This window comes from Rhipicephalus microplus, chromosome 6 (genome assembly GCF_043290135.1).
Source record: "Rhipicephalus microplus isolate Deutch F79 chromosome 6, USDA_Rmic, whole genome shotgun sequence".
NCBI classification, from domain to species: domain Eukaryota; kingdom Metazoa; phylum Arthropoda; class Arachnida; order Ixodida; family Ixodidae; genus Rhipicephalus; species Rhipicephalus microplus.
In genome coordinates this window covers 87,583,964-87,609,117 of record NC_134705.1, presented here as the reverse complement: position 1 = coordinate 87,609,117, position 25,154 = coordinate 87,583,964, and the positions used below count along the sequence as shown (strand labels likewise).

Below are 25,154 nucleotides of genomic sequence, written 5' to 3'. Positions count from 1 at the left end.
AATATATGTGTTCTTGATATCTGCTGTTCTCTGTTTCGCGCACCGCTTCAAGACGTTGAATTTTTAAAGGCGAACTATCTCTGTCCCATCTATGGACAACGTTGTCGTGACTGTCAAGGCTAAAGTTACGAATATGAGCAATTGACGTTTCACGAACCAGCCATGGTTCACTTTATTCAATTCGCTCTATTTGTACGAATGTTTACACTGACCACTCAAGAAGTTTATAATGAAGGATTCATTTTGCTCAATTAACCTTAAGCCCTTTTCCTCCGACTTCTGCTCTCAAGCCGTTTAAATAACAAAGAAGAATAGCATTAAATAACAATAATGCTTGTTTTACACCAGTATATGAATCAAGAAAAGCTCCAGGTAAAAGCCGCTGCTCTTCATACAGGTAACATTGCAAAGGTTCGCGACCCGTTGCGTAGAACAGTCAGCACCGGCAATTTGAATAGCAAACAACATTGCCTAACAGAGGACACATTCCTCTGATACAATGACAGAATGATTATAACGTAATTGCCAAATATAATTCATAATTTGACGTGTACTTGAAATTCTTGTGGCGCACACTATAAATGATTTATACCGGCTTTCATACATTTATTAAGCATTGAGGACTATGCGTGATAATGACAATCGATTTAGTAGTTTTGGGGAATTTTCGCTGCCTTGTCCAGTTTCTGTGTCACTGGATGTTCTGTACAAAACATGGTGATCACAGAGAATACAATCAGCCTTCAAGAGAGCAGCAGTGTCATCATTCGCTTGGATATTATGCTATCATTGGGGATTTTGCAGTAGTGTTAACGAGAGGCAGTGTTTACTATCGTTGGCTTAGCGATGCGTGCATACCAGGTATAGAAATTTCATGTTTTGTCCTCTAAAAATCAGTCTTACCATTATCAAAGTCCGCTATTTTACGACTACATGGTGGCTTACTCCACAAACAATAGCACAGAATTGAAGCTGGCACACAAGTACACACTTCGCAGCTAGTTTTTTCTCCTTTCTGATTTCTTTTCGATAACACTTGAGGCAAGGTGTACGAGCTTCAATGTCGGCGAATGTCGGAGTGGTTGCAAACGGGACTCATTCATGCTGTTTCCTCGCAATAGCCTGCAGCTGTCGTCTTTACGCAAGTTCAGAAGTGGTATATAGTGAACGGCATAGCAGTGTTTGTCTCGCGCGTGTTCTGTAATTAGCATTCTGCGCACATTGACTGCAGACAAACCACGTAACGTTTATTAAATGTTGTCATGTGGTGTAACCCTGCTGGTTTCACGAAGCGCTGAGGGGGCGTCTCAACACAGGTGCGGCAAGGGAGTGCGTCTCCTCGTCCATGGTCACTTCAAGTAAATGATAGAACCAGCATACCACTATACGTGGCAATACATTACCAATTTCTACACTTTATTCGCAAGCAGAAAGAAGAAAGGGGGGAGACAGGAGAGATGATGGACAGGATAGTATTTTTCGCTCTATCCTGTCTCTCTTGTTTCTACCCTACTTGCGTGCAAGTACAGATTCTAGTATGACTCATCTAATCTGCGAACAAGAGTTGCTACAGCATTACAGATGTTTTTGTGATTGATGAGGACGACAGCAAAAGCCCGATAAAACCAGACCCTCCTGAAAATATTTTTGGTCCTCCAGCCCGAAAATTGCTCAAAAGCTTTGCGAACATTAGTTATGTAGGCTACGAAACCGAATGAAGTGAAAAAAACATTTATAGGAAAGAAAAAAGAAGGGTTAGAAGCTGGTGGGTAGGGCCCCTAGTACAGGGCTCCACTGGCTTCAACAGCCCACCGCCCCTGGTCCAGGAGCGCCACTTGGGCCTCCCTTTTCTCGCTGACGAGTGAGGTCTCCCGCTGCTCCATCCTGAATTTTCGCGCCGGAATCTGAGGCACGTTAATTTCGGTTGTGCTTATTTCACCTTCCCAAGTAATGTGAGCCAACGTTGGCTGTCACCCACATCATGGGCAAGAACAGACCTATGGGGTGGGGCGGATGGCATTAAATAACATGTTTGATCCCTCCATCATAGGAATCGGTATAACACTAAAATGAAGCCTGTCCTTACACAAGTAGTTGATCGCTTACTGTACATTGATACAAGAAAGCTTGCACAATGTTTGTTGGTGTTTGGCAGCTATAGCACCACTTGACATCAATGCACCCACACTGACGCTTTGATACATCTCCGTTCCGATGAGTAAAGCAATGAATAAAACAAACCCTTGTGAGATACTTGTGGTAAAGCTGTAGTGAAGGGTGAGAGCAGAATCAGATAAAGTGGTCTGTATAGTGAAATATAGAACAGTGGTGTGAGAGCTCGGAAAGTCGTCGCTCAATGGACGCTGAACTTGGGCCAAGGTCGCCTGCTCGCAGCATCTTGACGTTCTGAATACCACTGCCCGGCTATAAGATGCAACGCGCGTCGTGTCTACACTGATGGCCTGCTGCGATTTTTCGTGGGACGAGCGTTAATGGCGAACGCGGAATTACAGCCTCGTTGGCTGCAGCCAGGTGACGCAGAGGTATTTTTGGTATGAATGGATGCTATCAGCGAGGCCGACGCTAGGGGTAGTGTCGGCACCTAGTGTTAGGTTAATGCATCGACAAAATTGTACTACTATCGGAAAGTCGCTGAATAGGACGGAGGCGTATAAACCTAGACGGAAATAATCGTGGATGTCACGCTCGTGATGCATTAGTTCGCTTCACCACGAGTACTCTGAGAGCGCAGTGTTAGGATGTGAAAGGCCTGTTTGTAATGTTCCCTGAGCATGTGACCGTCAGTGGGTATAGCATAAAGGGCCCTTATTTCCCTGGACCGGAAGGTTATGGGTTCAACGTCTATTTTTACTTTCTTTGTTTTCTATCGTGCGTATTTTTTACGTCATTTTCGTGAGAAAAATACGTCACCGATGTCTTAGTGGATCCCGACACAAAACACTTTCGTGTTAAATATACAATGAAGGGCCCGTGCTATGTGTATAAGCTTGAGAGGACAGCAGACAGAGGCGCTTGAAAGTTCTTCGGTCTATACGAGACTCTGTAGAAGCGCGGCCACTTGATAAAAAAAACAAGGCTGTTTTTTATCCAGTGGCCGTGGTATAAACTGGCCTACCATTTCAGGAGCTGTATTCGGTTGAAGGCGAAGAAAAAAATGTAGGCTCCACCCTCTAAACCACAGTGTGCCTGTCTTTCACCTGCGAAATACAGTTGTGTGCAGCTGGTTTCAGCTGAAATTTCAAGTAGTTCTTTTCGGCTAATGTTAGAGCTATGTTTGTTAGGACTTGAAAATCCGTTGTTGCCACCTAAAACAGTACGCTTGGCTGAATAATCATGCCAGAAGTCTCGACGAAATTCATCGGGACGTTCAAGCTCCTCGTTTTAAAACCAGAGATGCAAACTTGTGTCTGCGTGATGAAGTCAACTAACCAGAACATTGGATGAGCGCTATCTTACCTTATCTCTTACGCTCGTTAGTTATGCGTGGGGCGTCTTCCACTGGACGGCTTTGTGCTCTCGCGTAGTAGAGTACCAAGTACTCTATATCATTAAACAGTTTTTAAACACACCCGTACTATCACTTTCCTTTCCCACCTTCTAGCTATGATCTGTATAGCCGCCGAGAAGCTTGAGAAATAAGTAAGCGTTATTGCGTGGAACTTTTTTGCGAGCAGTCTTAGGGAGGGACAGTGATGGGATGTGGATGGAGTCAACATTTTTTTTTCTCTAAACAAGAAAATGGTCTTCTTCAGAACACCAAAGCATGCTGATGTGTACCTACTACAATGTCGAAAGAAACGGCATCAACGTCGTCTTGTAGTCCACTTCGACTTCGCCAACCCCCGACTTAGCCCGAGCAAACGAATTCCATTCAGCGCTCGCTTCGGAGTGAACGCCTCGCGAGGACCACCCCTACAGCCGGGCGACCTCTGTGACTCCGGAAGGGACGCGGTCAGTATCGGCGTCGTACTCGGAGAAGACCCTGCTCCAGATTACGTACGCGGGAGGCTGGGTTGTTTTCGATCCCTTCCCTTCCTGCCTCCTCCTCTGTCGTGCCGCAGTTCAACCAGTTCTTGCCTATTAAGCCACCCGACTATAATTTCTAAGTCGTCCGGTCAGCCGAGCGGCCGTTAATACAGCCAACGGGGGGCACGTGTAGACAAGTAGCCGGACGTATCAGGCTTTGAAAGCATCCATTGGTTGAGGGGGGGGGGGGGTGCACGAGTCTACGTTGGAATTCATGGCATGGCTCTACTCCGAGACGGAGACTGGCTGGTGGTGCTGAAAAGAACAAACCTTCATTAAGAAGAGGGTGAAGCCAGTTGTCTCACCTGTAACCTTACAGATGGAAAAGAAAGAAAGAGAGAAAGAAAGAGAGAAAGAACGAAAGAAAGAAAGAAGCAAAGAAGAAAAGAAAGAAAGAGAAAGATTGAGAAAGAAAGAAAGAAAGAAAGAAAGAAAAAAAGAAAGAAAGAAAGAAAGAAAGAAAGAAAGAAAGAAAGAAAGAAAGAAAGAAAGAAAGAAAGAAAGAAAGAAAGAAAGAAAGAAAGAAAGAAAGAAAGAAAGAAAGAAAGAAAGAAAGAAAGAACGATTCACCGGTAGAGCCGATCAAGAGGAAGCGTGCATCGTTTTGCGCCGGCCGGGAAACAACAAGGAAGTGGACGGACGTTACGCCTCGTCGAAGAGCGACCCTCGTGTATGGGCGCGTAAAATGTGGCCCGTAGCCCTCGTCTCCGCACGAATTTCGAGGAGTCCCACGAGGTACCTGCATGCCCGTTCGAGGTCGGAGGGCTTGGCGCGTCCCGTTCGGTTTCGTTCGGTTCGCCCCCGCCCTTCTGGCTGTCTTCAATGGCATGTGGTGATTCGAGTGATTCAAGTATATCAGGTGTTCGAGAGAAAAAAAAAAGATCGTCACGCGAAATCGGGCAGTCAGAAGAAAAAAAAGAATGATGACGGACTTGGGGGCATTGGATGCAAACCCGGAAGGAGGTGTACGTACTTGTTTTTTGTGGTGTCGATAATGTGAGGGAGACAGCCGAAAAGAAAAATCGCGAACAATATGATATAACACACTATTGTTTTGTGACTGCCACTGCTTCGCCACAGTTATCATAACTATTGGTGATTTTAAGTCTCGATACCACCATATGTTGATGATATACGCCATGGTGCAGGGCTTCAGATATCGGCACCTTGGCACTTTGACGTGAACCTGAATCTAAGCACAATGTGTTATAACATTCCGCTTGCACAGAAATGCGGCTGTGGTGGCCGGGATTTGGTTGCGCACCTTTCAACTTCCTTCCCTGGATTGTATGCACTGTAACACCAACTTCGTTTTTTAGCAACTATTACTAGTAATGTGCCTATGCGAATCTTACATGTTGATTTGCAAGAAGTACCTTTGCTCCTGAACGTTCAGTGTTTCTGCATGCTTTCGTGCTGTGTAACTGCAGGTAGCCACTATGGCCTCTTGAAAGGAATTTCGGTATTCCTCATGGCTGCACGTGTTTGAAATGCTTTAAACAAATAATAGAGGCGTTAATACAGACGAAACAGGCAATCAGAGTCGTGTTTCAGCAACTGCATGAGCACTATGGCATGCAAGTTCAAAGTATTGAAGAGTGACCGCGGCGAATCGCACAAAAGGTAGATAGATAGATATGTGGGGTTTAACGTCCCAAAACCACCATATGATTATGAGAGACACAGTAGTGGAGGGCTCCGGAAATTTCGACCACCTGGGGTTCTTTAACGTGCACCCAAATCTGAGCACACGGGCCTACAACATTTCCGCCTCACAAAAGGTAAGCACTTTTCAGCGCGTGAGGAAATACATCTCTCGAAGCTTATGCAAGCGGAATAGAACAACACGAAGAAAGACCACGTTAGTTACGAAGAAAGAGCCGCGTAGCTGCTGTGACGTTGCCTATAAGCGAGGAGGAACAGCAAGAAAAAAAAGTCCAATACAGGCGCTTTGTGCAGTCGTAAATTTGATAATGATGAAAGATAAAGGCCAAATCTTAGAAAAAGAAACAAAAGGAACAAACCAGAAACTTGACAAAAGGTATCAATTACACTGGAGCACGATGTAGTATACAAATTGCAAAAAAAAAACACAGAATTGTGGACGTGGGAAGCGTAGATGATGGTACCACCATGTTCAACTATAAGGTCAGTATTGGTCAGGATCTTGTGAGGGCATATGTGCATAACTAAGCTTGATTTTTAAAATTGTTTTGACCACTATTTACAAGTATGGTGCTTTTCGTCTATTTCGGCTGTTAGGGGGCAATGTATAGAGAATTAAAATAAGCGATATCGGATTACGACCCGCCGATTTGCTTGAAAATACTTGCTCTGGCCAAGCACGTGTCTGTAACGTCAAACATGGAGTCCTTGTATTTTAAGAAATTCTCAGCGTGTAGCTTGCCGAAACTTATAAAAAGAGAATATTCACATTTCCTTCGAGCCAAGAAATTGTGAAATTTGAGATAAAAATCATATGCCTACCTCTGCACGCTTCCGAAGTACCTTAATATCATTACCATTAAATAATAATTAGAAACTATATGTACAAAATGAGCCAGCACGCCTATCTTCATAGTAAGGGGTTCGTAGAGTCACAATTTGAAAAAAAATCGTACGTATATTCTGTCTGATATCAAACACTTAGAAATGTCTGTTTAGCTTCGTGCTTCTCATAGATTATGGTCTTGGTACGGCTTTATGTTCTCCCATAGTAGAGTACCAAGTAAAGTAGAGTACTAAATCGTTAAAAACTTTTTTATACACACAGCTGTGATACTCTCCTTTGAAAATTTCTCCATAAATTTTTCATCGATGCGGCCTCAACAAGTGTGAAGCCCACGGGACAGCCTTCAGCTCTCCCATAGTAGAGTACCGAGTACTCTATAATCGCTAACCACTTTTCCTTAACACAGATAAAGCTGTTCCACAGGCCGCGATTGCAGTGAAAAAAAAAATCGTTCCGTTCGCTTTATTCGCAACCGCTGCTAATGGAGGTTTCGTTTCACATGAACTGCGAATCGTCCGCGACTTTCGCTCTTCGACTGGAGCGGCGAGTTTTTGCCGTTCTTTGTTGCAGACACCGCAGATTTTTTTTAATGTGATGTAATGGTCTGTGCATTATGATATCATTGTGTTTCCATGAACGGTAACGAAGGGCCCACGTGTTTTGTCATTTAAGCACACTTTCATATCTAAATTAATTTTAAAATACACAGCCTCGGCCATTACTAAAACAGACACGTCAACGGCATGGCCGGCCCGGCCCTATTTTGACAGGTTCCGACCACAAATCGTTCCCGCCACTGCAATCAGAGCGAAAATTTTCAGGGTGTTGGTAGCTGGTTGCAGACCACTGCGACGGGAGTGAACTGACCTTTTTTTTTTTTTCGCTGCAAGCGAAATAATTGCCTGCGAATTCCTACTTTTTCTGTCATGTAAAATGGCCTTTACCCTGTAGTATAGTATACATATACATGAAACTCTAAGTCGTCAAACATCTTTATCGCGATAGCAATTATATTTACACTCTCAGCTGAATTTCGCCGTCGACTTTGGTGACCACCGTCGTTCTCCGTATTTGTATGCGTACGTATATATGTGAAAATGTTAGAAAGAAAAATTGAGAAAAAGAATCGGGCGCGCGGAAGTGAACGTCCGTCCTTTTGTTCCTAAGCACGTGGCGTTAGCCACTGAGCCACGAAGGAGCACCTCAGCATTCAAACGGCAAGCTATTAATATCTACCACTTAGCGCTGGAGGGGAAAATTAGGGGAAATCACGTGTTTAAATCATTACCAGAGAGATGGCGTGATGAGCGAACTCGGCGTAAAGCTTGGTGCCCAGCTCGACGCGTTGCGCCGATGCGCGCTCATCTCCCACGCGTGGGGAGGGGACTTATCTGCGCGCTTATCCTTTTGGGGGGGGGGGGGGGGGTGGACAATAGCGCTCCTTCGGAGTACACTGGAACGATTGCGTTTAGTTTCCAAGCACATGAAGGTCACTTCACTCGCTGCAAAGGCCCCGTTTGCGAAAAGAGCGTGCTTTTCAAACACAGCGAACTAATAAATGATGCGTTTGTTAGTTTGTAGTAATACTTGTACCTCTGATTACGTTTCGCTCATGGTTTTTGTTTAAAAAGCGCGTTAAGTGTCGAGGTGTAAACGTTGTTAGTTGTTAGCTCTGTTCTTGTGTGTGTTGTTTACGTGCGTCATTTGTGCCTGAGGAGCGTGCGGCACGTTTAGATATGCTTGCCGTTTTCAGCGTTACACACCAAGCAAGTTGTTGCTATCGCATTCAATGCTTCGCCCTTGTAGTGAACCCCCACTCTGATCTTGTCCAGTTCTGATTCTGCGTAGATACAGATACAGCTTTCTGCTTTCCCATAATAGAGTACCAAGTACTCTGAATCGTTAAATAATTTTCCTAAACACACCATCTTAACGCTTCGAACCCAAAGGAGTTGGCTGTTGAGCGAGCTGGTGCTTTAACATAGAAACCATCGTGAAAGCGCGACGAAACAAGACACACAGAAAGAGACAGACGAGGACAGGCACAACCAAATTTGTTCGCGTAAGGAACGGCTCAGTGCTCTCCCGTAGTAAAATACAAAGTATTCTAAGCCGTTAAGTAATTTTTTTAAATACGCACATAGTCTTATCTAAGGCAGTTTAATGCTGTCCCATAGTTGATCACGGAGTACTCTAAATCGGTAAACAATTTCTCTAAACACAAAATAAATAATGAATTATCGCTGCTATTCGCTCAGAACCCTCACTATAATTACATCGTACTCTAAAGCGTCGAACGTTTCTCATAAGCGCAATCCTCTTTTTTTGTTGTTGTTGTCTAGCAGATTCTCCTGGTAGACACTTTACTATACGGCTCTCCCATAGGAGAGAATACATGGCTCGGAATAGTGCACCTTTCACGCTACACATCAATGTACTGACGTCACTACCATAACGAGCATTCCGTGAGTGAATTCTTGGTGTAGTCCGACAATAAACACTTTCGCGTGAAAAAACGAGGGAAGTGGATCGTTGTAAAATGCAGCTTCAGAGGGCAGGTTTAGTTATGATTTATCTTTTATACTAATTCTCTTTTCTCAACTGACGCCGCTCTGCTGTTACCTTTCTGTTATCACCTGAATCACAAAACCGATGTTATGATGAGTGATAGGAACTGGAGAGTTAGAGGGAAAAGAACACAAAAATGTAAGGCAGATTCGGACAAGGGGTTCCAAGTCTAAAAGAAGTCTTAAGCTGGGCAGCCTTTGTTTCTCTTCGGTTCGTCTTTTTTCTCCCCACTTATTTTTTGTATTTTCCGCTTTTTTCTGTGTTTTTTTCTTTATTATCATTTGTGTTTCTTGTTTTTTTTATCTTTCTATTTTCGCTTGCTGCCTCTTTTCTTTCTTACCTTTATGCGTGGTTTTATTTGAAGCTTTCCGCAGTCAATATTATGACAACGGCACTCGAAAAACGAGAGGAAGAAGACTTGTCTTTAGCGCGAGCTTGCCCTCACAATTCTTAAAGGGGCTACGGTAAACGTTGTTTTGCCTGCGTTAAAGTCATAATCAAGGCAATCGAAGAACAAGAAAACGAAGGCTCCTATTTGGCGCGAACGCGCTCTAAGACGCCTTCCCCTAAAGTGCTCTACATTTGAAAAGGAATTCTTACAAAAAAAAAAGTGTACGGTGAGTCCCACAGACAGCTTACGCGGTAAGACGGCACTCTCATACCTCGAAGAATTACACAGCGACGACTAGTATCCGCAATCGAATGTTACAGTGCGCTGCACTGCGAGCAAGCAGCAGGTCGACGGTGCGGCAAACATGGAAGTGAGAAGCGCATGGGCTGATCAGGAAATGGCCGAGGGCCGCGGGGGTGAGAATGAAGAGAGAGACCGGCTTTTTTCGAAGCCATGGGCGTGTATATTTAAACGCAACGAGGATCCAGTTGGTACGCCTTTTCACTCGGCGTGATTGAAGACTTCTTTCGAGGGACACTTCTCCTTTCTTCGGTTCTCAAGAGCGTTTGGTGACGCGCTTTGTTTCGCGACCGTGTCTTTCGCTCTGGCTGTCAGGATGGAGCCGAAACGTCTTCGTCGACGTCCCATTCTATTTTTCGCTCCTGCCCCCATGTCGGAAGCGTTCGCCCAAAGGAACCGAAAAAAAGAAAGACAGCCGTTGTTATTGGTAGGCATGCAGGAAGAAGTGCAACCGTCGCTTGTTGAACGTCGCCGGAAGAGTTCGTATGACATAACTTTTCTTTGTGGTTGTTGATTTAAATTACGCGTCATTTTACTCACTTCACTCGATCAACGACAGGTGTTCACCGTGTATGCCTCTCTAGTCTGCACTTGTAGAGTTTCTAATCTTTCTGAAAGTGGCTGTTAAGTAATTACCGTTAGACAATTACCAAACTAGGCTTTCGCAAGGGAAACGAGGGCCTTGAATGGAACGAGTTTCAAAGCGGACTGGGGAGCTAAGTTGCGATATCTTTAAATTAGCCATTATGGAATTACCGAGAAATCGCTCTTGCACAGTAAATGATAAGAAGCGGCGAGTTGCTGGAAAAAGAAAAAAAATGAAGTCTAACAAAGAAGAAGTCACGATGCGGCAAAATGCCATGAGCTCTGCTGGTGCGCAGTTAACCGTCATTACAGTCGCACTCAACATGAATTGAAACACGCTGTCTATGCTCGAAACGGCGCTTACACCGCAAATCTGCACCTAAATAGATATAAATTGCTGAATCAAATTCTCTCAGTCAGCGGTACTTTCCGAACCACATTAGTGTTTGTCGATTATTTTGTTGAGGCTTGAGGTCCCTTTAACCCCAGCCAGCGTGTTGCTACCCATGTTGAGTGCGACCATAGCCTCCTCTATAACTTTGTGCCCGAGCGGTCGGTCCCTCAGCGCCGTCCCCCGAGCTATTATGGGATGCGAGCGCTCCTGGCGGAGCGCCGAGGCACAAAACGAGAGAATGGATGGCAGCTATGGAGAAAAAACCGGCTTTGAGTAACTACCGAAAGGGCAAAAATGAAATAAGGAGGGAGGCATTTTACGATAATTCAAGGGGAAGCGCTTTACTGTTTGAAGCGAGATCGGGTTGCCTTAGAACGCGTAGTTATAAAGCAAGATTCAGTAAAGAAGAAGAACAATGCACATGCTGCGGGAAAGATAAGGAAACGGCGGAGCATGTTCTGATTGAATGTGGAGATATCCACCAAGGTGTACTCCTGTATCCGTCAACTGAGCTCGTAATGGTTCTAAATTCTCTAAAGAATTACGCGGAAGTTTTCCTCGCAAGAGCGAGAAAGATGAATCAGCCACTGAAGGCTGCCGTTGACAACGCCGCGCAAATACTACAGAAACGTGACAAACTCAAGTGCTCGACCCCGGGACATCATAAAAAACTTTTGGAGGTTGTGCTCGTGAAGTTTCTCCGCCCACTTTTTCTGAACTTCGCGACGAGTGTGACTGACAAACACGACTTGGCAAAAGATTTTCATGTCAAACCATTGTCTCGAAAAGTGCTCAAGCTTTGAGCGCGAAATCAAATAACAAAGCTCACATTGCATTCTGCATACAGTGCTTGTGTTAAAAATTTGGTGTGTGCGCACTTCTTAACGTATACGCATAATCCAATGCAATGTAGACGGTTTCTAGACCGTCATAAACGCAAGCGTGCATAGGCCGCGTCGTCTGCTGTTATTATGGGATCGGTGCGGCATCTGGCGGCGAGCGCCAAAACTATAAGGGACGGATGGCGCGTATGTATTTAGCGCTAATGCGCGGGCACAAAAAAATATAGGAGGCTATGGTGCGACTATACCACGAAATCGAAAGAAGGAGAGAGAAAAAGAAATGATCTGCAGAGCTTAATAGGTTAAGTGCAAAATTATTTCACTTTGTGTAACACTAAACTGGAGCAAGCGAACACATAAGGATCACTATGCAAGATTCTTGCGACACGAGTGAATTGCGCGAAATTTCAGTGATCACGAGTTTCTTGCAATATGCTGAAAATTTTGCGGTTTCTCTCGTTGCCTAAGTAGGCAGATACTTTTTCAGGATATTTTTCGTAAACTGACATCACTGCAAGTGCGTTCGCGGGAATGTTTGACAAATTTCATAGCGTCGGATATTAAGAGCCTGCGCTAGAACGACAATGATCTTTAGTCACTGCGCACGGTAACGTAGCAGTTACAGCGAATCTTTTTAACTGTTTAGTGAGTGAATTAGCTTCACTGTATGACTTTAAGCATGCTCTGGAAGAAGTGAACAACAAGTTCTCTTGAAGCCAAGAAAGTTGTGATAGACAGTCGACATCCCTATTAAAGTATAGAAAAAATAAGGCTAAAGAGGATGGCTCAAGTAATGTTCCAACGAATAAGCATAATTGCACGTATGAACATCCATTTACGCGGATGCCTGGATCAGCCCTTTGAATCCTGAAAGATTTTTGTTTATTTACAAACGCAACTCTCGCGGGACTAAATGTCACCTTTATTTATGAGTATTGACAACTTGCGTACTACATTTGTTTGTTTTTAATTCATGCATCCACATCGTTTTGGTGACGAAGACATGCTTCAAAGTCACAGTTTTTTTTTATCGAATTCTACAGACTAACACAGTTATCAAAGAAGAAGCGAAAGGCACTCAGCGGCAGTGTCAGCTTCCCGAGAGTGCGTAGGATTTGCCCGTGTCAAGGCGACAGAGCTCACCCATGGCAGCGCCTAAACAGACACACCTCTTACACGGGGATATATTTCAGGGGACTTTCAAATAGTTGCCTTGGCAAAGACAGGTTGTCTCGTCAGAACACTCGGACGAAGGCAAAGTAAGTTTCTGTGATTCAGTGCTTTTCAGTGAGTGCTGTTCAATGCTGCTCGACGCTGTTGAAGAAAGAAAGAAAGAAAGAAAGAAAGAAAGAAAGAAAGAAAGAAAGAAAGAAAGAAAGAAAGAAAGAAAGAAAGAAAGAAAGAAAGAAAGAAAGAAAGAAAGAAAGAAAGAAAGAAAGAAAGAAAGAAAGAAAGAAAGAAAGAAAGAAAGAATAGGTAGAGGCAAGTGAAATGTTCGCATTGCGGTAACTAAGCCTTATGCCGCTGACAAAGTTTCTGCTTTTAAGCGTGCTGTCAGCTGTATTTCAATGGCACAGAAATGCAAGAATGCCAAAGAAACCTACTTTAGTACAACGTAGCTCACTTTGCCAATATTAATCAGGAACGCCGTACCAGTACTAATCTATATGCACTTCAGACACGTTCAATCACTTTCCCTCCTTCAGTCTTAAAAAAAATGATAACACGGATAACGCATTACTGGTTAACTGGTAGCAAAGCAAGTACATCCAGGCCCTTGTGTACAGCTTTTGATGGCTGAATCAGTTATCTATTGGTAGCTTTGCGTGGTCAACCAGAAAGTTCGATCGAGTAAACTTCCTCTATCTAGTCGCCTCTTTGCCCTCCCAAGTGCAAAGGCGTGGGTGGACAGTGTATACTTGAAAGTTCTAGCCTTGTGTTAGTTCACCTTATTTGATAAACGCAGCTTCACCGATTGTGCCTTCCAAGAAGATTTTATAGTTGTTTTTTTAACACACGTCGCCATTTCCGGCGTCTTCCGCCTTTTCCAAGCGGCTCGAGCGTGTTTATCCTGGTTACTCGTGCATCCGGTCTAGGATGAACCCAGAACGGCCTATTCGCCAATGCCCATGCCAGTGCGCCACTGCCTTCCCGTTCAACGCGTTGACACAGTCGCCTAGAAGCACAAAAAGCGAGCCCAATCCGATGAGCTAATTCTCTTGTACCAGCACAATCACGTCCGAAACGGGGCTCTTTTCAAAACGGGCGTCGCAGCCAAACAACCTCCATGCGTACCTGTCACGTTTGACGACCGCGAAATGAAGCGCGCACTTTGACTGATTGAAGACGCCATCGGAGATTTTACAACGAGAAAAAGAACAGGAAGTTTCCTTAAATAACCCCGCTCGCGAACCTTCGTTTTTTTTTTTTCGGTGCCCCGCCAACACGTGGAGCACAAATACACGTCGCCAGACTCGGCCTATTTCGTATAAAGCCTTTCCGCACGCATTGTCTGCACGACAGAGCTATTTGCCGTGGCCCTACAGTCGTGCCGAAAGGATGCGAGTGCTGATGCTGCTTACACACTGCGATATGATTCACTGTGCAAGCGCAGATGCTATAGTAGCGGTACATAGTTGCTATAGATGCTTCCCTTCATTGAGTCATTGCTGACACAATGTTGCTATTTCTTTCTCTGTTGGGAACGCGACAAATATGTGTCGAGCTGCCAATCAGATCGTGATGTTTCTCCCTCCATCACGTTGGCGCACCCCTACGACCTTTCGCAAAGAAACCGCTGAGTATTGGCGGTATCGTTGTGACATGCTGCTTGTAAGCTTAATTTGTATTCGTCGTATATTTTTGCAGTGTTTAGTGCGCAACATGCAAATGCAATGTTGAAGGGGACAAGAGACAAGTTTTTTTCTAAGAAAAACGTTTCAACTAAGTGCTTAGTAGAGTGAAGCATTTCACTGTGAGCGGTCGTAAACATACAGGAGGTGGGAGGTGGGGGCAAGGTCTCAGGCCACTATCCCGTTTATTCTAGGCAAGCATGGCCTGGGAACTTTTGACCAGGGCTGTACAAATTCATGGGTAGTACGAGTGCAACAAAAGTGTTCGCTTGCAGATCTTTGGACAACATCAGTCTCTCTCAAGAACCACTATGATGGTTCTTAAAGGAAGCCGCGATATGCCCTGCGATTTTCGTCTCGACAGCGTACCTTAACAAAAACCATGCGGTGCCATGGAACACACGGTGCGATTCAAAATTGCGCTGATCATTGCAGAAACTACCCTATAATCTCCAAGTGCAGCCTGCACATATCGGTTTTAGAGAGCCAAACACGTTTAAGTGCCTCAGTATCTTACGTCAGTGAAATTAGGGGACGTGCATAGTCCAGACGAGACTTCGCTCTACGCCTGATCCCTTGAGGGTTGTTCCTATTTGTGTCCGTAGGGCTTCCGCAGTGCTGCATGCTTTTGAAGGAATACAGTCGAGCTGGCGCATCGGGGCTAGCAATAGCCGCCTATATGCTACGCCGAGTCGCGTTAGCCTCGTTTTCTTCGTGAACGCGACGTAGTTGGAACTTGCGTGACTTTTGGCCTTTTCGTTTATGGTTTTTGTTCTTCATGTTCCAGGTTCCCGCCCTTCGCTAGGAGAGAGGAAGTACCCGAAGGGATTTAACTACCCGAGTGATCGTTCAATCACCCGCAACGCCAAGATGAAGGCCACACTGATCGCCTTTGGTAAGTTGCGGCTGGCTTCAGCAGTACCCACGGAAATGTGATTTAGAAACGTCTCCCTCGGTTGCGAAGTTCTATACTTCCTCCTTCGACCTCGCAATGCTTTAGTGCTGGGCGTGTGTGAATGATCCGAGTTTCACGTGCTATTTTCGGGTATGACTACCAGCGTAAGTACAGTGTGCGTTTATTTTGGAGCTCCGAGCGACACTTCGCGGATGAAATTGTGGTTACATTGGCCTGTTTTATGAGACTGTGATGTGGCTAAAAGCGTTGAATAGTTAGTTGAAACTGTGAATCTGACGCGTTTGGCTGACTTACTACTACTATAGCAGAAATCTGTGAACAGAGGTTGTGTGCTCAATATCACGGATTTTTTTTTATCAAAACGTTCCAGCTATTCCTTACTGCCATTTTTTTAAATACTACTACAAAGGGATGTATGCCTATGGCTTGACCTAAGGTCACTGACAAGAGGTTTCTGGTCACCTGTATCTCGGCAAACACAGCAGCTTATGCATAAATCACAATCTTCATTTTCTTCCCTTGCTTTTTTTTCACCAATACTCCAAACGTATAAACACACCATTTGCAATGCCAGCATGCACGCACTCTCGAAACGATTAGTTGCCTTGGCGTGGCTCGCACACGCCACGTGGCTGAAGAAAACGTGTGAGTGAAAAGAAATATCGGGGTGACAAAATCGAACAGCCCCTCCGTCCGGAGACGGAGCCGCACGCGATTGACTCAAGAAGTATTCGCTCACGGCCCCGCATGTCAAGCGAGGGCTCCGGTATTTTGGGGGGACTTTTTAATGACCGCGCCAGCGTAAGGCTGAATCATTCTTTCCTTTGCGCGGGCGGTAGTGAGTTGAAGGAAAGGAAAATGAAGGTTTAGTGGTCGTGCTGGAGGCTGTGGGTCGTGTGGTAGTTGACGATACCAGAATCGCAGCTTACGGTATACAGAGGTCAGTTGGATTGAACGGGGAATGCGACCAAGAAGAATTATAGTTGAAGCCATGAAGTAGAGAGCAGCGGCACTCTATAGGGTCCGAGAGAAGGCGAAGGAGAGACGCAGGCGCAGTGAGGTTGCAGACAATGGAGTGCGTGAGCCGGTGGGCTAACGGACGTGGTTCCTGGACCGACGCAATTAGTTGCGAGACCCGCTGCCGTACCTGCGCTTCCTCCGTAGTGCAGCCTGGGGGTGCTGGCGCAAGTGCCAGCACTGGGACGCCTGGATCGCATGCACACGCACGTCAGTTTGAACGCGCGCGTACTCTTAAAGCAAGTTTTTCTCCTGAACGTCATTATTACTTCACCTGCGCGGTATAGGAATAAAGCAAAGCCGTTCATTCTCCACCGCTTTTAAACTTCCTGGTTCACTTCTTCAGTCCATTTACTCGGGAAGAGGCCTTGGGTGCATGGTCTCACAGTACATTAGCCCAGAAAGCCACACGAGCCCTCACAAAACTTTTGAAGGCAACATCACTGAGCGACCACCTGTGAAACCCTGCACTGTGTGTGCGTGTGCGCGTATGTGCGCGTATTATCGACACCGATGTTACCAGTTGCACATACACTTTTACAAGAGCAGCGGAATGAACAGATGACATGGTTTTGGTTGCCCGATCGGACGCAGTAAGCAAACCGTACCCGAAAAGTTATAGGAATTTGAAGAAGGAAGTAACATCTATATAAGGCCTCACAGCGAGACAATGGTATATCGTGCGAATGTATGGAAACGTTTATCAACTGCTTATGATCTAGCATCACACAGCATTCGCCAAAAAACCACCATGTTCGTATATATACTGGTACAGGCACAAAGAATGTGTTTAGAAAAAGTGTTAAACGACTTAGAGTACTTGGTGCTCTACTATGGGAGAGCAGAAAGCCATCCCAAGTGTACACAAACCACAGGACAGGATGCACGCCGGCATTCAACACGCACTTATGATTGTCAAATAGTGTTATTTATTATCCGTTATAAGAATAATAGCCACAAACCCACTTTACGTCACAGGAAAGAGCCCAAGCCAAATCATTCTCAAGCATGGATTCTATGCGTACTGTCCTGCATATTGATATCCTGCGAGTGATTGAGAATCAAGCTTTTGATTTTATTTTTTTGGAGGTCGAGACATTTTAAATGCGAAGCATTTCTCAGCGAATTTCGGCGACTTTGAGCGTATCTATCTATCTATCTATCTATCTATCTATCTATCTATCTATCTATCTATCTATCTATCTATCTATCTATCTATCTATCTATCTATCTATCTATCTATCTATCTATCTATCTATCTATCTATCTATCTATCTATCTATCTATCTATCTATCTATCTATCTATCTATCTATCTATCTAGCCGCTTACGTTTGAATGTTCTCGTGGTCACCCCCTTCACTTGGTGTGAACCAAAATTAGCATGGGAGGGTAAGTTGGTTCTACGAATATGAAGCGCTGGTCAAGACACGAGTAATGTCACAATCCCATCGCGTACGTCGTCAAACACTTTCCGCCAGACAGTGGTACGTACCCACCAGCGGGTATGTTCCGCTTGTATGTGGGTATGGGCCACATTTGATAGACACTTAGTATCTACCCAGGAACAATGAGAACACACATCGGCAATTTTAATTGATTGATATGTGGGGTTTAACGTCCCAAAACCACTATATGTTCGGCAATTTTAAAGCACGAGCGTTAGAAATACTTGACGTCGCTAGCGTCAACCTGACGAATGCAAATAATGAATGACAGGGTGCCAGCTGGAATCCAACCCAAACATTCTGCGTGGCAATGAAGCATTCTACCACAGAGCTACGCCAGGTCTCGGAACTAATTTTCAAATGAACGCTAATCTTCGTGAAACGTCAATAGTGGTTGCAGTGCTGCCTACCCAATTTGATAAACACTACATATGTACTCCTTTGATACAGCCGACACGTCAGGTTAACGTCAATTGTGGTTGGTTGCCATGCGCTGAAGTTGACTTATCCATGCAGCAGTGTCGAGGACCACCATGCTTGAGAGCATTAGCGCTTCATATAAGCTTCTGGCATTGCTAATACGCATGTTCCAGTTGGCATCGTTGCGTAAGTCCAAACAACTGGTTATATAAACATCTGCAACTCTTCAGCATACGTCTGTGCGTGCAACATTTGTACATACATTTACCGTCGTTTTATGACGTGTCGCTCTATAAAAAATTGCAACATGATCACCTCCATACACTTCGCATAACGAGAATTCCCAGGTACGTGGGATCTGCCGAATTTTTTTATATTTGACTGCGCCGCGTTTATCTTAGTTGAATACCCTAGAGTTATAAATGTGTAGATATCTTAATATACATAGTTCAAAATACCCGTTTACACACGTGTTGAAAATGTGTTTTGATGCATAGAGAGTATTGCGATGCACCTAGACAAGCTTCGCGTCGCTACATCATTAAGCCGCCGCCAAAGCCGCTATAATATAGTTAAAGTGCGGAAGTTCTATAATTGCGACGCGACGCAATGAGCCGCTTCCAGAAGGGCAATGCCTATACTCAACCTAAACGAGGGTATACAAGAGGAATTTCGTCTCCCGCTGTCCCACACTTCTTGCCAAATGATCACGCAGCCCCAACAGGGACCACAGGACCATTCGCACTTTTTCCTCGTAACAACTGGCCTTTGTTACGGCATATCGTGTCCATACAACACACACACACACACACACACACGCACACGCACACACACACACACACAGAGAGAGAGTTTCCCGTTAATATTTCCAGATCGTATCTGCTCTCGACTCAATTATACTTCCAATCACTTTATGGACCGTCAGAGAGAGCTATAACGGCCTCAGCATGAACTGTGCTGATGGGCGCTTCTCCATTGTGCAAGCAGGAAGGAAATAGCGTACACACATGTGGCCTCACTGATCGGTCAAGCCGCTCAACCTCCGCTCCGCTCACTGACCAGCTGGAAGGAAATAAAAAGAGAGTGGATGAGGCCCGTTATTTCTCATTGCGCAAAAGGTTGATGATGCCGCTTGCGAGGGCTGTATTCATATTAGTGTTCCCACTTCCTCATCCAGGCCTCGCACGCATGATTGCCTTCTTCGTTAATGACTTGGCTTCGTTATTAGAGTCGGGCGAATAGCATCTGGCATGGACAGTTCAAAGCTCACTTTCTAATTCGAGTGATGAATGATTTCTGGAATACCCAGACTTGCGTCAGCTTCACCCGTAGCATCGATTACAATCCGATGCTTTGTTCTTCACTTTCTGAGTCAGTGCTTACGTCCTCTTGTTTCTCGAACTTTCTGCTCGTTGTTTCTGTGCCTAGTTATTTTAGTCTTTTTTAGTGATAGTTTTTTTATTAGCACAGCGAATTTCGTTCGCGTGTGCTGGCCTCTGTCGTGTAGATGCGCGATGGCCAAACGGAACATGTTGTCGGATCAGCTCGAATGTCGCAGCGTGTGCAGAGCGTACGTAGTTAATTCCTCGTACAAGGAAATCGTGATGCTGCTTAGTAATCAAGGACACGATAAATGTCCGCGTTGGACACAAAGCCGCCGACAGAGTCGGCCTAATTGGAATACAATCAAGGCCATCGTAGGCAAAAGTAGCCAGGCGTTGTGCCCCTTCGGATTAAAGTTGTCGGCCTGGTACCTGCCAATTGAGCTGTGTACTTGCATGTTTCAGTATGCGTATCAAAAAATAACAATCATAAATCTAAATAGTTGGCCTCACTTGAAGATAACATCGAAGCAGAGGAGCTCTTAGGATATGAACTCTTCAAACTTCATGACGTCATGGAGTTTGGTGCGAAAAATACGAGGGGGCGTTTCCACCCATATTTTTTTTTTTCGAGCGTTTTCTCGCTGTACAAAACGTCACTTCGCGGTAATAGTGGCGTTGTCGGTATTCGGAAATTGTGCCTTATTAATACGAGGAAAATCGCTTTGCTTTTAGCGTCCCTATAAAGGAGCAGGAATGACTTTCAACGTCTTACTGAGATGTTCTACAGCTTTCTTTGGGAGCGCACTAAATTGACCTATTGATTATTTTCATACAACCTGCTCTATAGTCAATGCCAACCTGTCTGAGATAAGGTGTATATTTATGGGTGAAATGGTTACGAGCATGACAAAAAAAGGATACACTGGCAAGATGTTTCCTCGCTCTTTAAACCATGAACAGAATGAACTCTGTGTTGGATCGTTACGGGAAATCGTCGTGCTAACTTCTAATTTCGTATTGAGGTCCTCGTTTCTCGGTGTTTGCGCATTCTTTGCGTCGGAAGCTAGCAAAGCATCCTCACATAGGCCACAAAACAGTTTACTTCGAATGCACCACGAACACGTCTTGACTTTAGTATCCTGCAAAAGAGCAATCTGAGCCACAATTATTTGCAGACTTTTATCTACAGCTGATAGCGGCAGACCCAAGCTTGCTGCCCTGAGATGGGGCGAGTGGACTGCAGACTGCAATCAAGACAACCATCCGAACTTGACCGGCTTCAGAACGGACGTTCACTTTGTTCAGCACGAAAGAACAATTAAGAACGTTTCTCCCGGATAGTGCAATGTCCAAAGAAGTCAGATCAACCACGAATGTGTTAGCACAGCCAGTGTTCGCGCGGTCTTAGGCGAATAATTAACGCGAAATGAGCTCCTGAAAGTGCAAAATATATTTTATAAATTGAAGCTAAGCGACAACTCAACCATATTTTTCACTCTGTAATCACCTAATTGTTTCCGGTATAAGTCTATTGTGCCCGATTCTATCAGAATCACCTAACTCGCCAGTGTGCTGTGAGGAGGCCTGATGATTAACCTCTTACTCAAGGAAATAACTTGGAAGCTTCGTTTCACAGCATATCAGCATAGATGGTTAAACCTTGGTAAGCTTCTTGTAAAGACTGTGCAGGGACGTATTGTAAACACTACATAGGTTCAGCTCACATGTTCTTCCATAGCCAAGTACGAAGAGCTCAAAATCTCATAACACTTTTTCTAAAGCCAACAAATTCAGCGATCACCGGTGACACAGTGCACTCCGGGCGCACGTTAGGGAAATGTGTGCACTGATTGCTTTGTTTCTCTCTCTTTATCTGTTTGACCTCATCATTTCTCTCTTCGTGCATAGGGTAGCAAACGCGGCATAATCTAGTTAGCCTGTCACCGCGCCTTTCCTGTATTCTCTCTCTCTTTTGTCGGCGCCTTACACCCCATTGTTACAGTTGCAAGGGTTCTCTGAGATGACTGAAAGAAGGTGGCCCGTGTAATATTCCATCGCAACAGCCATTTGAATTGTTAGAGATGTTAGTTTCATGCGCTTCCAATATTGGTCTTTCATTCTGATCTCGCCACTCGGTCATCTACGATCGTATAAAGGTGTTGTGTGTGCGTAAACTAAAAGAAATTTAAGATAACTGTATTCTGCGCCTTGAAAGTGACCAAATACGATACATTCCAGACCGAATGAATTCTGCATCAATTAAAGATCCTTTGACTGCGTCGCAATGAATCCTCCAGTGGTTGCCTGCCGCAAGTACGTGCGCGTCTCTTTGAGCGCACGCACAGATAGACCTATTCGTCTCACAGACCAAAACAGAAAGCGCGAGGACGGCGAGGAAGGGAGAAAAGGCAACGGGAAGGGGAACACGCGAGTAAAGCGCACGTCGAGTATTTATGCCTTATCTTGGCGATTATCAATTCTTGAAGCGTACGCTTGCTCCCGCGCGGAAAAAGAAAGCGAGAACAGCCGCTACCAGACATATTGCTCTACAATGGAGCAAACAAGAAGAAAAAAAGCAAAAAAAACATGATGTTATCACTCAGCACTCCTGTATTCTCAAAGAAAATGTTGAGAAAGACGTCGATGTAAAGGGGAGGGCATTGAAAGGACTGCTGTGCAACTTAAATAACATTGAACCTTTCGTAGCAACGCTGGTACTTTCCCAAGTGCACAAGACCTCATGTGCGAACTCTTTTTCGGGTGCGCTTTATATACTTTGCGAATTGTTTTTTTTTTCATTGCAGGTGCCCTCTGCCTAGCTGTCGCGATAGCTATACCAAAGGTAAGTTTATTCGTATTGTAATTATAACTTATACACAACAGAGCTTAACAAGATAAGTGTTTGGCTATGCTGAGTACTGCTATGCTTACTGATTTTATTAAGCAGCGATTAATAGATAAGGGAAGAATAAGCCGTTATGTGGTGATAGAACGTTCGAATCTAAAACCACAACAAACGTTCTCGATCTGCGAAACTTTCTTAGGAGGCTGTGGTGCTTGTAGTAGGCAGCTTCGCGTGAGCTACTTTTTTTTTATAGAGGGATTTTCTTTTGTATATTAGAGAGTAACACAACGCGTACAGTCGCTAAAATTATATATTGCTAGAAATAAACGAATGCGTAAAAATTTAAAACTTGTAATGAAATAAAAGGCTGAAAACTTCTCCCAAAGCCTGCCTTTCAGCGATTTTTAATTTGTCAGAATAGCCCTTAAGACAACGTGGCACAAATGCTAAAGGAATGCCTCGCACAGGCGCGTTCCATCAAACTTCCGGGCCCCCATACCTCACCCGTTGAAGAAGAAAAAGTTCACAAAAATGCTCCTAACAAGACACGAATGACCAGTTGTAATGACACAGTCTGCAACTGTATGAGGCACCTTAGAGGTGTGGCTGCTCATTCATCTCTATTAACTCAATTACATTCTTCATGACTACCGTGTGTGAGAATTATTAAAGTGCCACTTACGATTAACATCTGCGTTGTGAAGCAACATCAAGTTATCCCCGACCTACGCAGAAGCAGCACTTCCATATCACTTTCCTTCGATTACAAGGCGTCACCTCCTACAATGGACACCATGCGAGTCGCCCGTCCGTCTAAACTATTCCAAACTCCCAAGGTTCCCACTTTACAAAATAAAGACGGTGATTGGCGTTTTTAATACTGTTTCTAAAGCGCTGCTTAATCGTTTTGATACATACCCACGGATCGGCTTCCCCTGATGCAGTTTAGCGCTACATGCAGACTTTAAAGCACAGCACTCACGTGAAGATGTGTCCTCAACCTGCGAACTGTGCTCGATGAAGTTTACGACACTTCCTTTTAATGCCCGACGTCATCACGTCATAGACGGTAATGGACACTCACTCGCACCTCGTAAAAGAGACGGACGCGTCGGGGGGGGGGGGGGGGGAGGGGGGGTTAGCCGCATCAAACTGAGACATCCCCCTGCTCTCTCTTTTTTATTGTCATTCTGCTTACCATTGAAACCGATAATCAATTATCTACACGGATTCTCGTGGAGTCGTGTGGGGCTCCACAGCTCCTACGTCTCCGTTAAAGAGGACGCACATGTAAGAGCGCTGCGTATACACGGATCATCGAGATCGCCAACAAGACACGGGTGACAAGTGCTTTGTGTGAACAAGTGCCATGATCAGACACCAAGAAATAAGAAGCCTTTAAAAAGTGCGGATGTTGCGAAAACCAGTTGGCAGCTGCTGACGAGCGAAAGACACCGATGAGGAAACCTAGAAGACAGCGTAGACCTTGACGAAGCGTGTTTGCTGTGCCATTACCTCCCCCGTCTGTGCGCGTTCCTCTTACTGGCTGCGAGCCAATGGCGGCTTCAGGCCTGGATAGACCATCGAAGACTCTGTGGGGGCTGTAATAATAATTTGTGGGCTCTTACGTTCTAAAACCAAGATATGATTACGAGAGACGTGTATAGTGGAAGGCTCCGGAAAATGTTGGCCATCTGGTGTTCTTTAACGTACACTCACATCACTGCTCAGTGCATGGGCCTGTGCCCAATCGCCTCCATCTAAATGCAACCACCGCGGCCGGGATCTAACCCGGGACCTTCGGTTCAGCTGCCGAGCACCCTAGCCACTGGTTCACCGAGGCGGACTCTGTGAGGGCTGTGTACAAACCATTGAAGTGTCCTCGTCACTATCCCTAAGCTGCCACAGAAGCGGAAGTGCAAGATTTAGTTAAACATCACTCGAAAATGCAGTCGAAATGAACGCTGAATTTCACTCAACACGAAGGGCCACCGGCGCACTGCCTTTCGCTCGTGCGAGAATTCAAGCTATGTAAAAAGCTTTGGCTACGTGTGTTCAGTCGCTAAGGTCTACCTGTTCTTGTCTTAAACAGAACGAATATGACGGCTGTTCATAGGTAAAAATGACCATATATATGTGTCACGTCAGAACTCAAATTCACATTTTAAAATAACTTTGTTTCCTTTTGTTTTCGTCAGTATTGTAACGGTGAGAGATGTTTAATTTTACATGGCGGGATGATGGATGAGGAAGGCTTAGCCCATGAGCCTGTCACTTCTTTTTCCTCTGTCTCACTTCGTCAAAAGTCCCGTAGGCCTGTACCAATATGGTTTATTTTATTCGTAAGTTGATCTCAATCAGTATTGAGCATCAATTTTAAGTCAACATGTACCTTGTGTAAAAGCCAAGAGAAAGTGACTCAAGATACTTTGTATCTTCATAGATTCAAGCACCGTTTAGGAGCATTGTTTGAGGTGTCAGTGATTCTGCCTTCAGATGGCCTTACGCCTGAAACAAGAAAAACAAAAATATGTTTACTACACTAATATCACCCTGCAATCGTCGAATACATACGCGACGCCGTCAGTTTAAGCGAGACGAAATGCGAGCAGCTCGTGAAGATAGCGAAGCGCTACGCAACGAGGCAAGTCTGGCTTCGTCGTCACAGAAACCGGTACGAGCTGCACGGAAGG

General features: G+C 44.9%; 1 protein-coding gene across 1 annotated transcript in view; it reads left to right on the top strand.

The window, feature by feature from the left end:
* LOC119167500 (uncharacterized) overlaps window positions 1-25,154 on the top strand; it is a 35,609-nt gene that overhangs the window by 2,014 nt on the left and 8,441 nt on the right. The window contains exons 2-3 of the mRNA XM_037418987.2: window positions 15,279-15,386; window positions 22,421-22,458. Coding sequence (XP_037274884.2) covers window positions 15,362-15,386; window positions 22,421-22,458 — 63 coding nt within the window. The 5' untranslated portion in view covers window positions 15,279-15,361. The remainder of the gene's footprint in view (window positions 1-15,278; window positions 15,387-22,420; window positions 22,459-25,154) is intronic.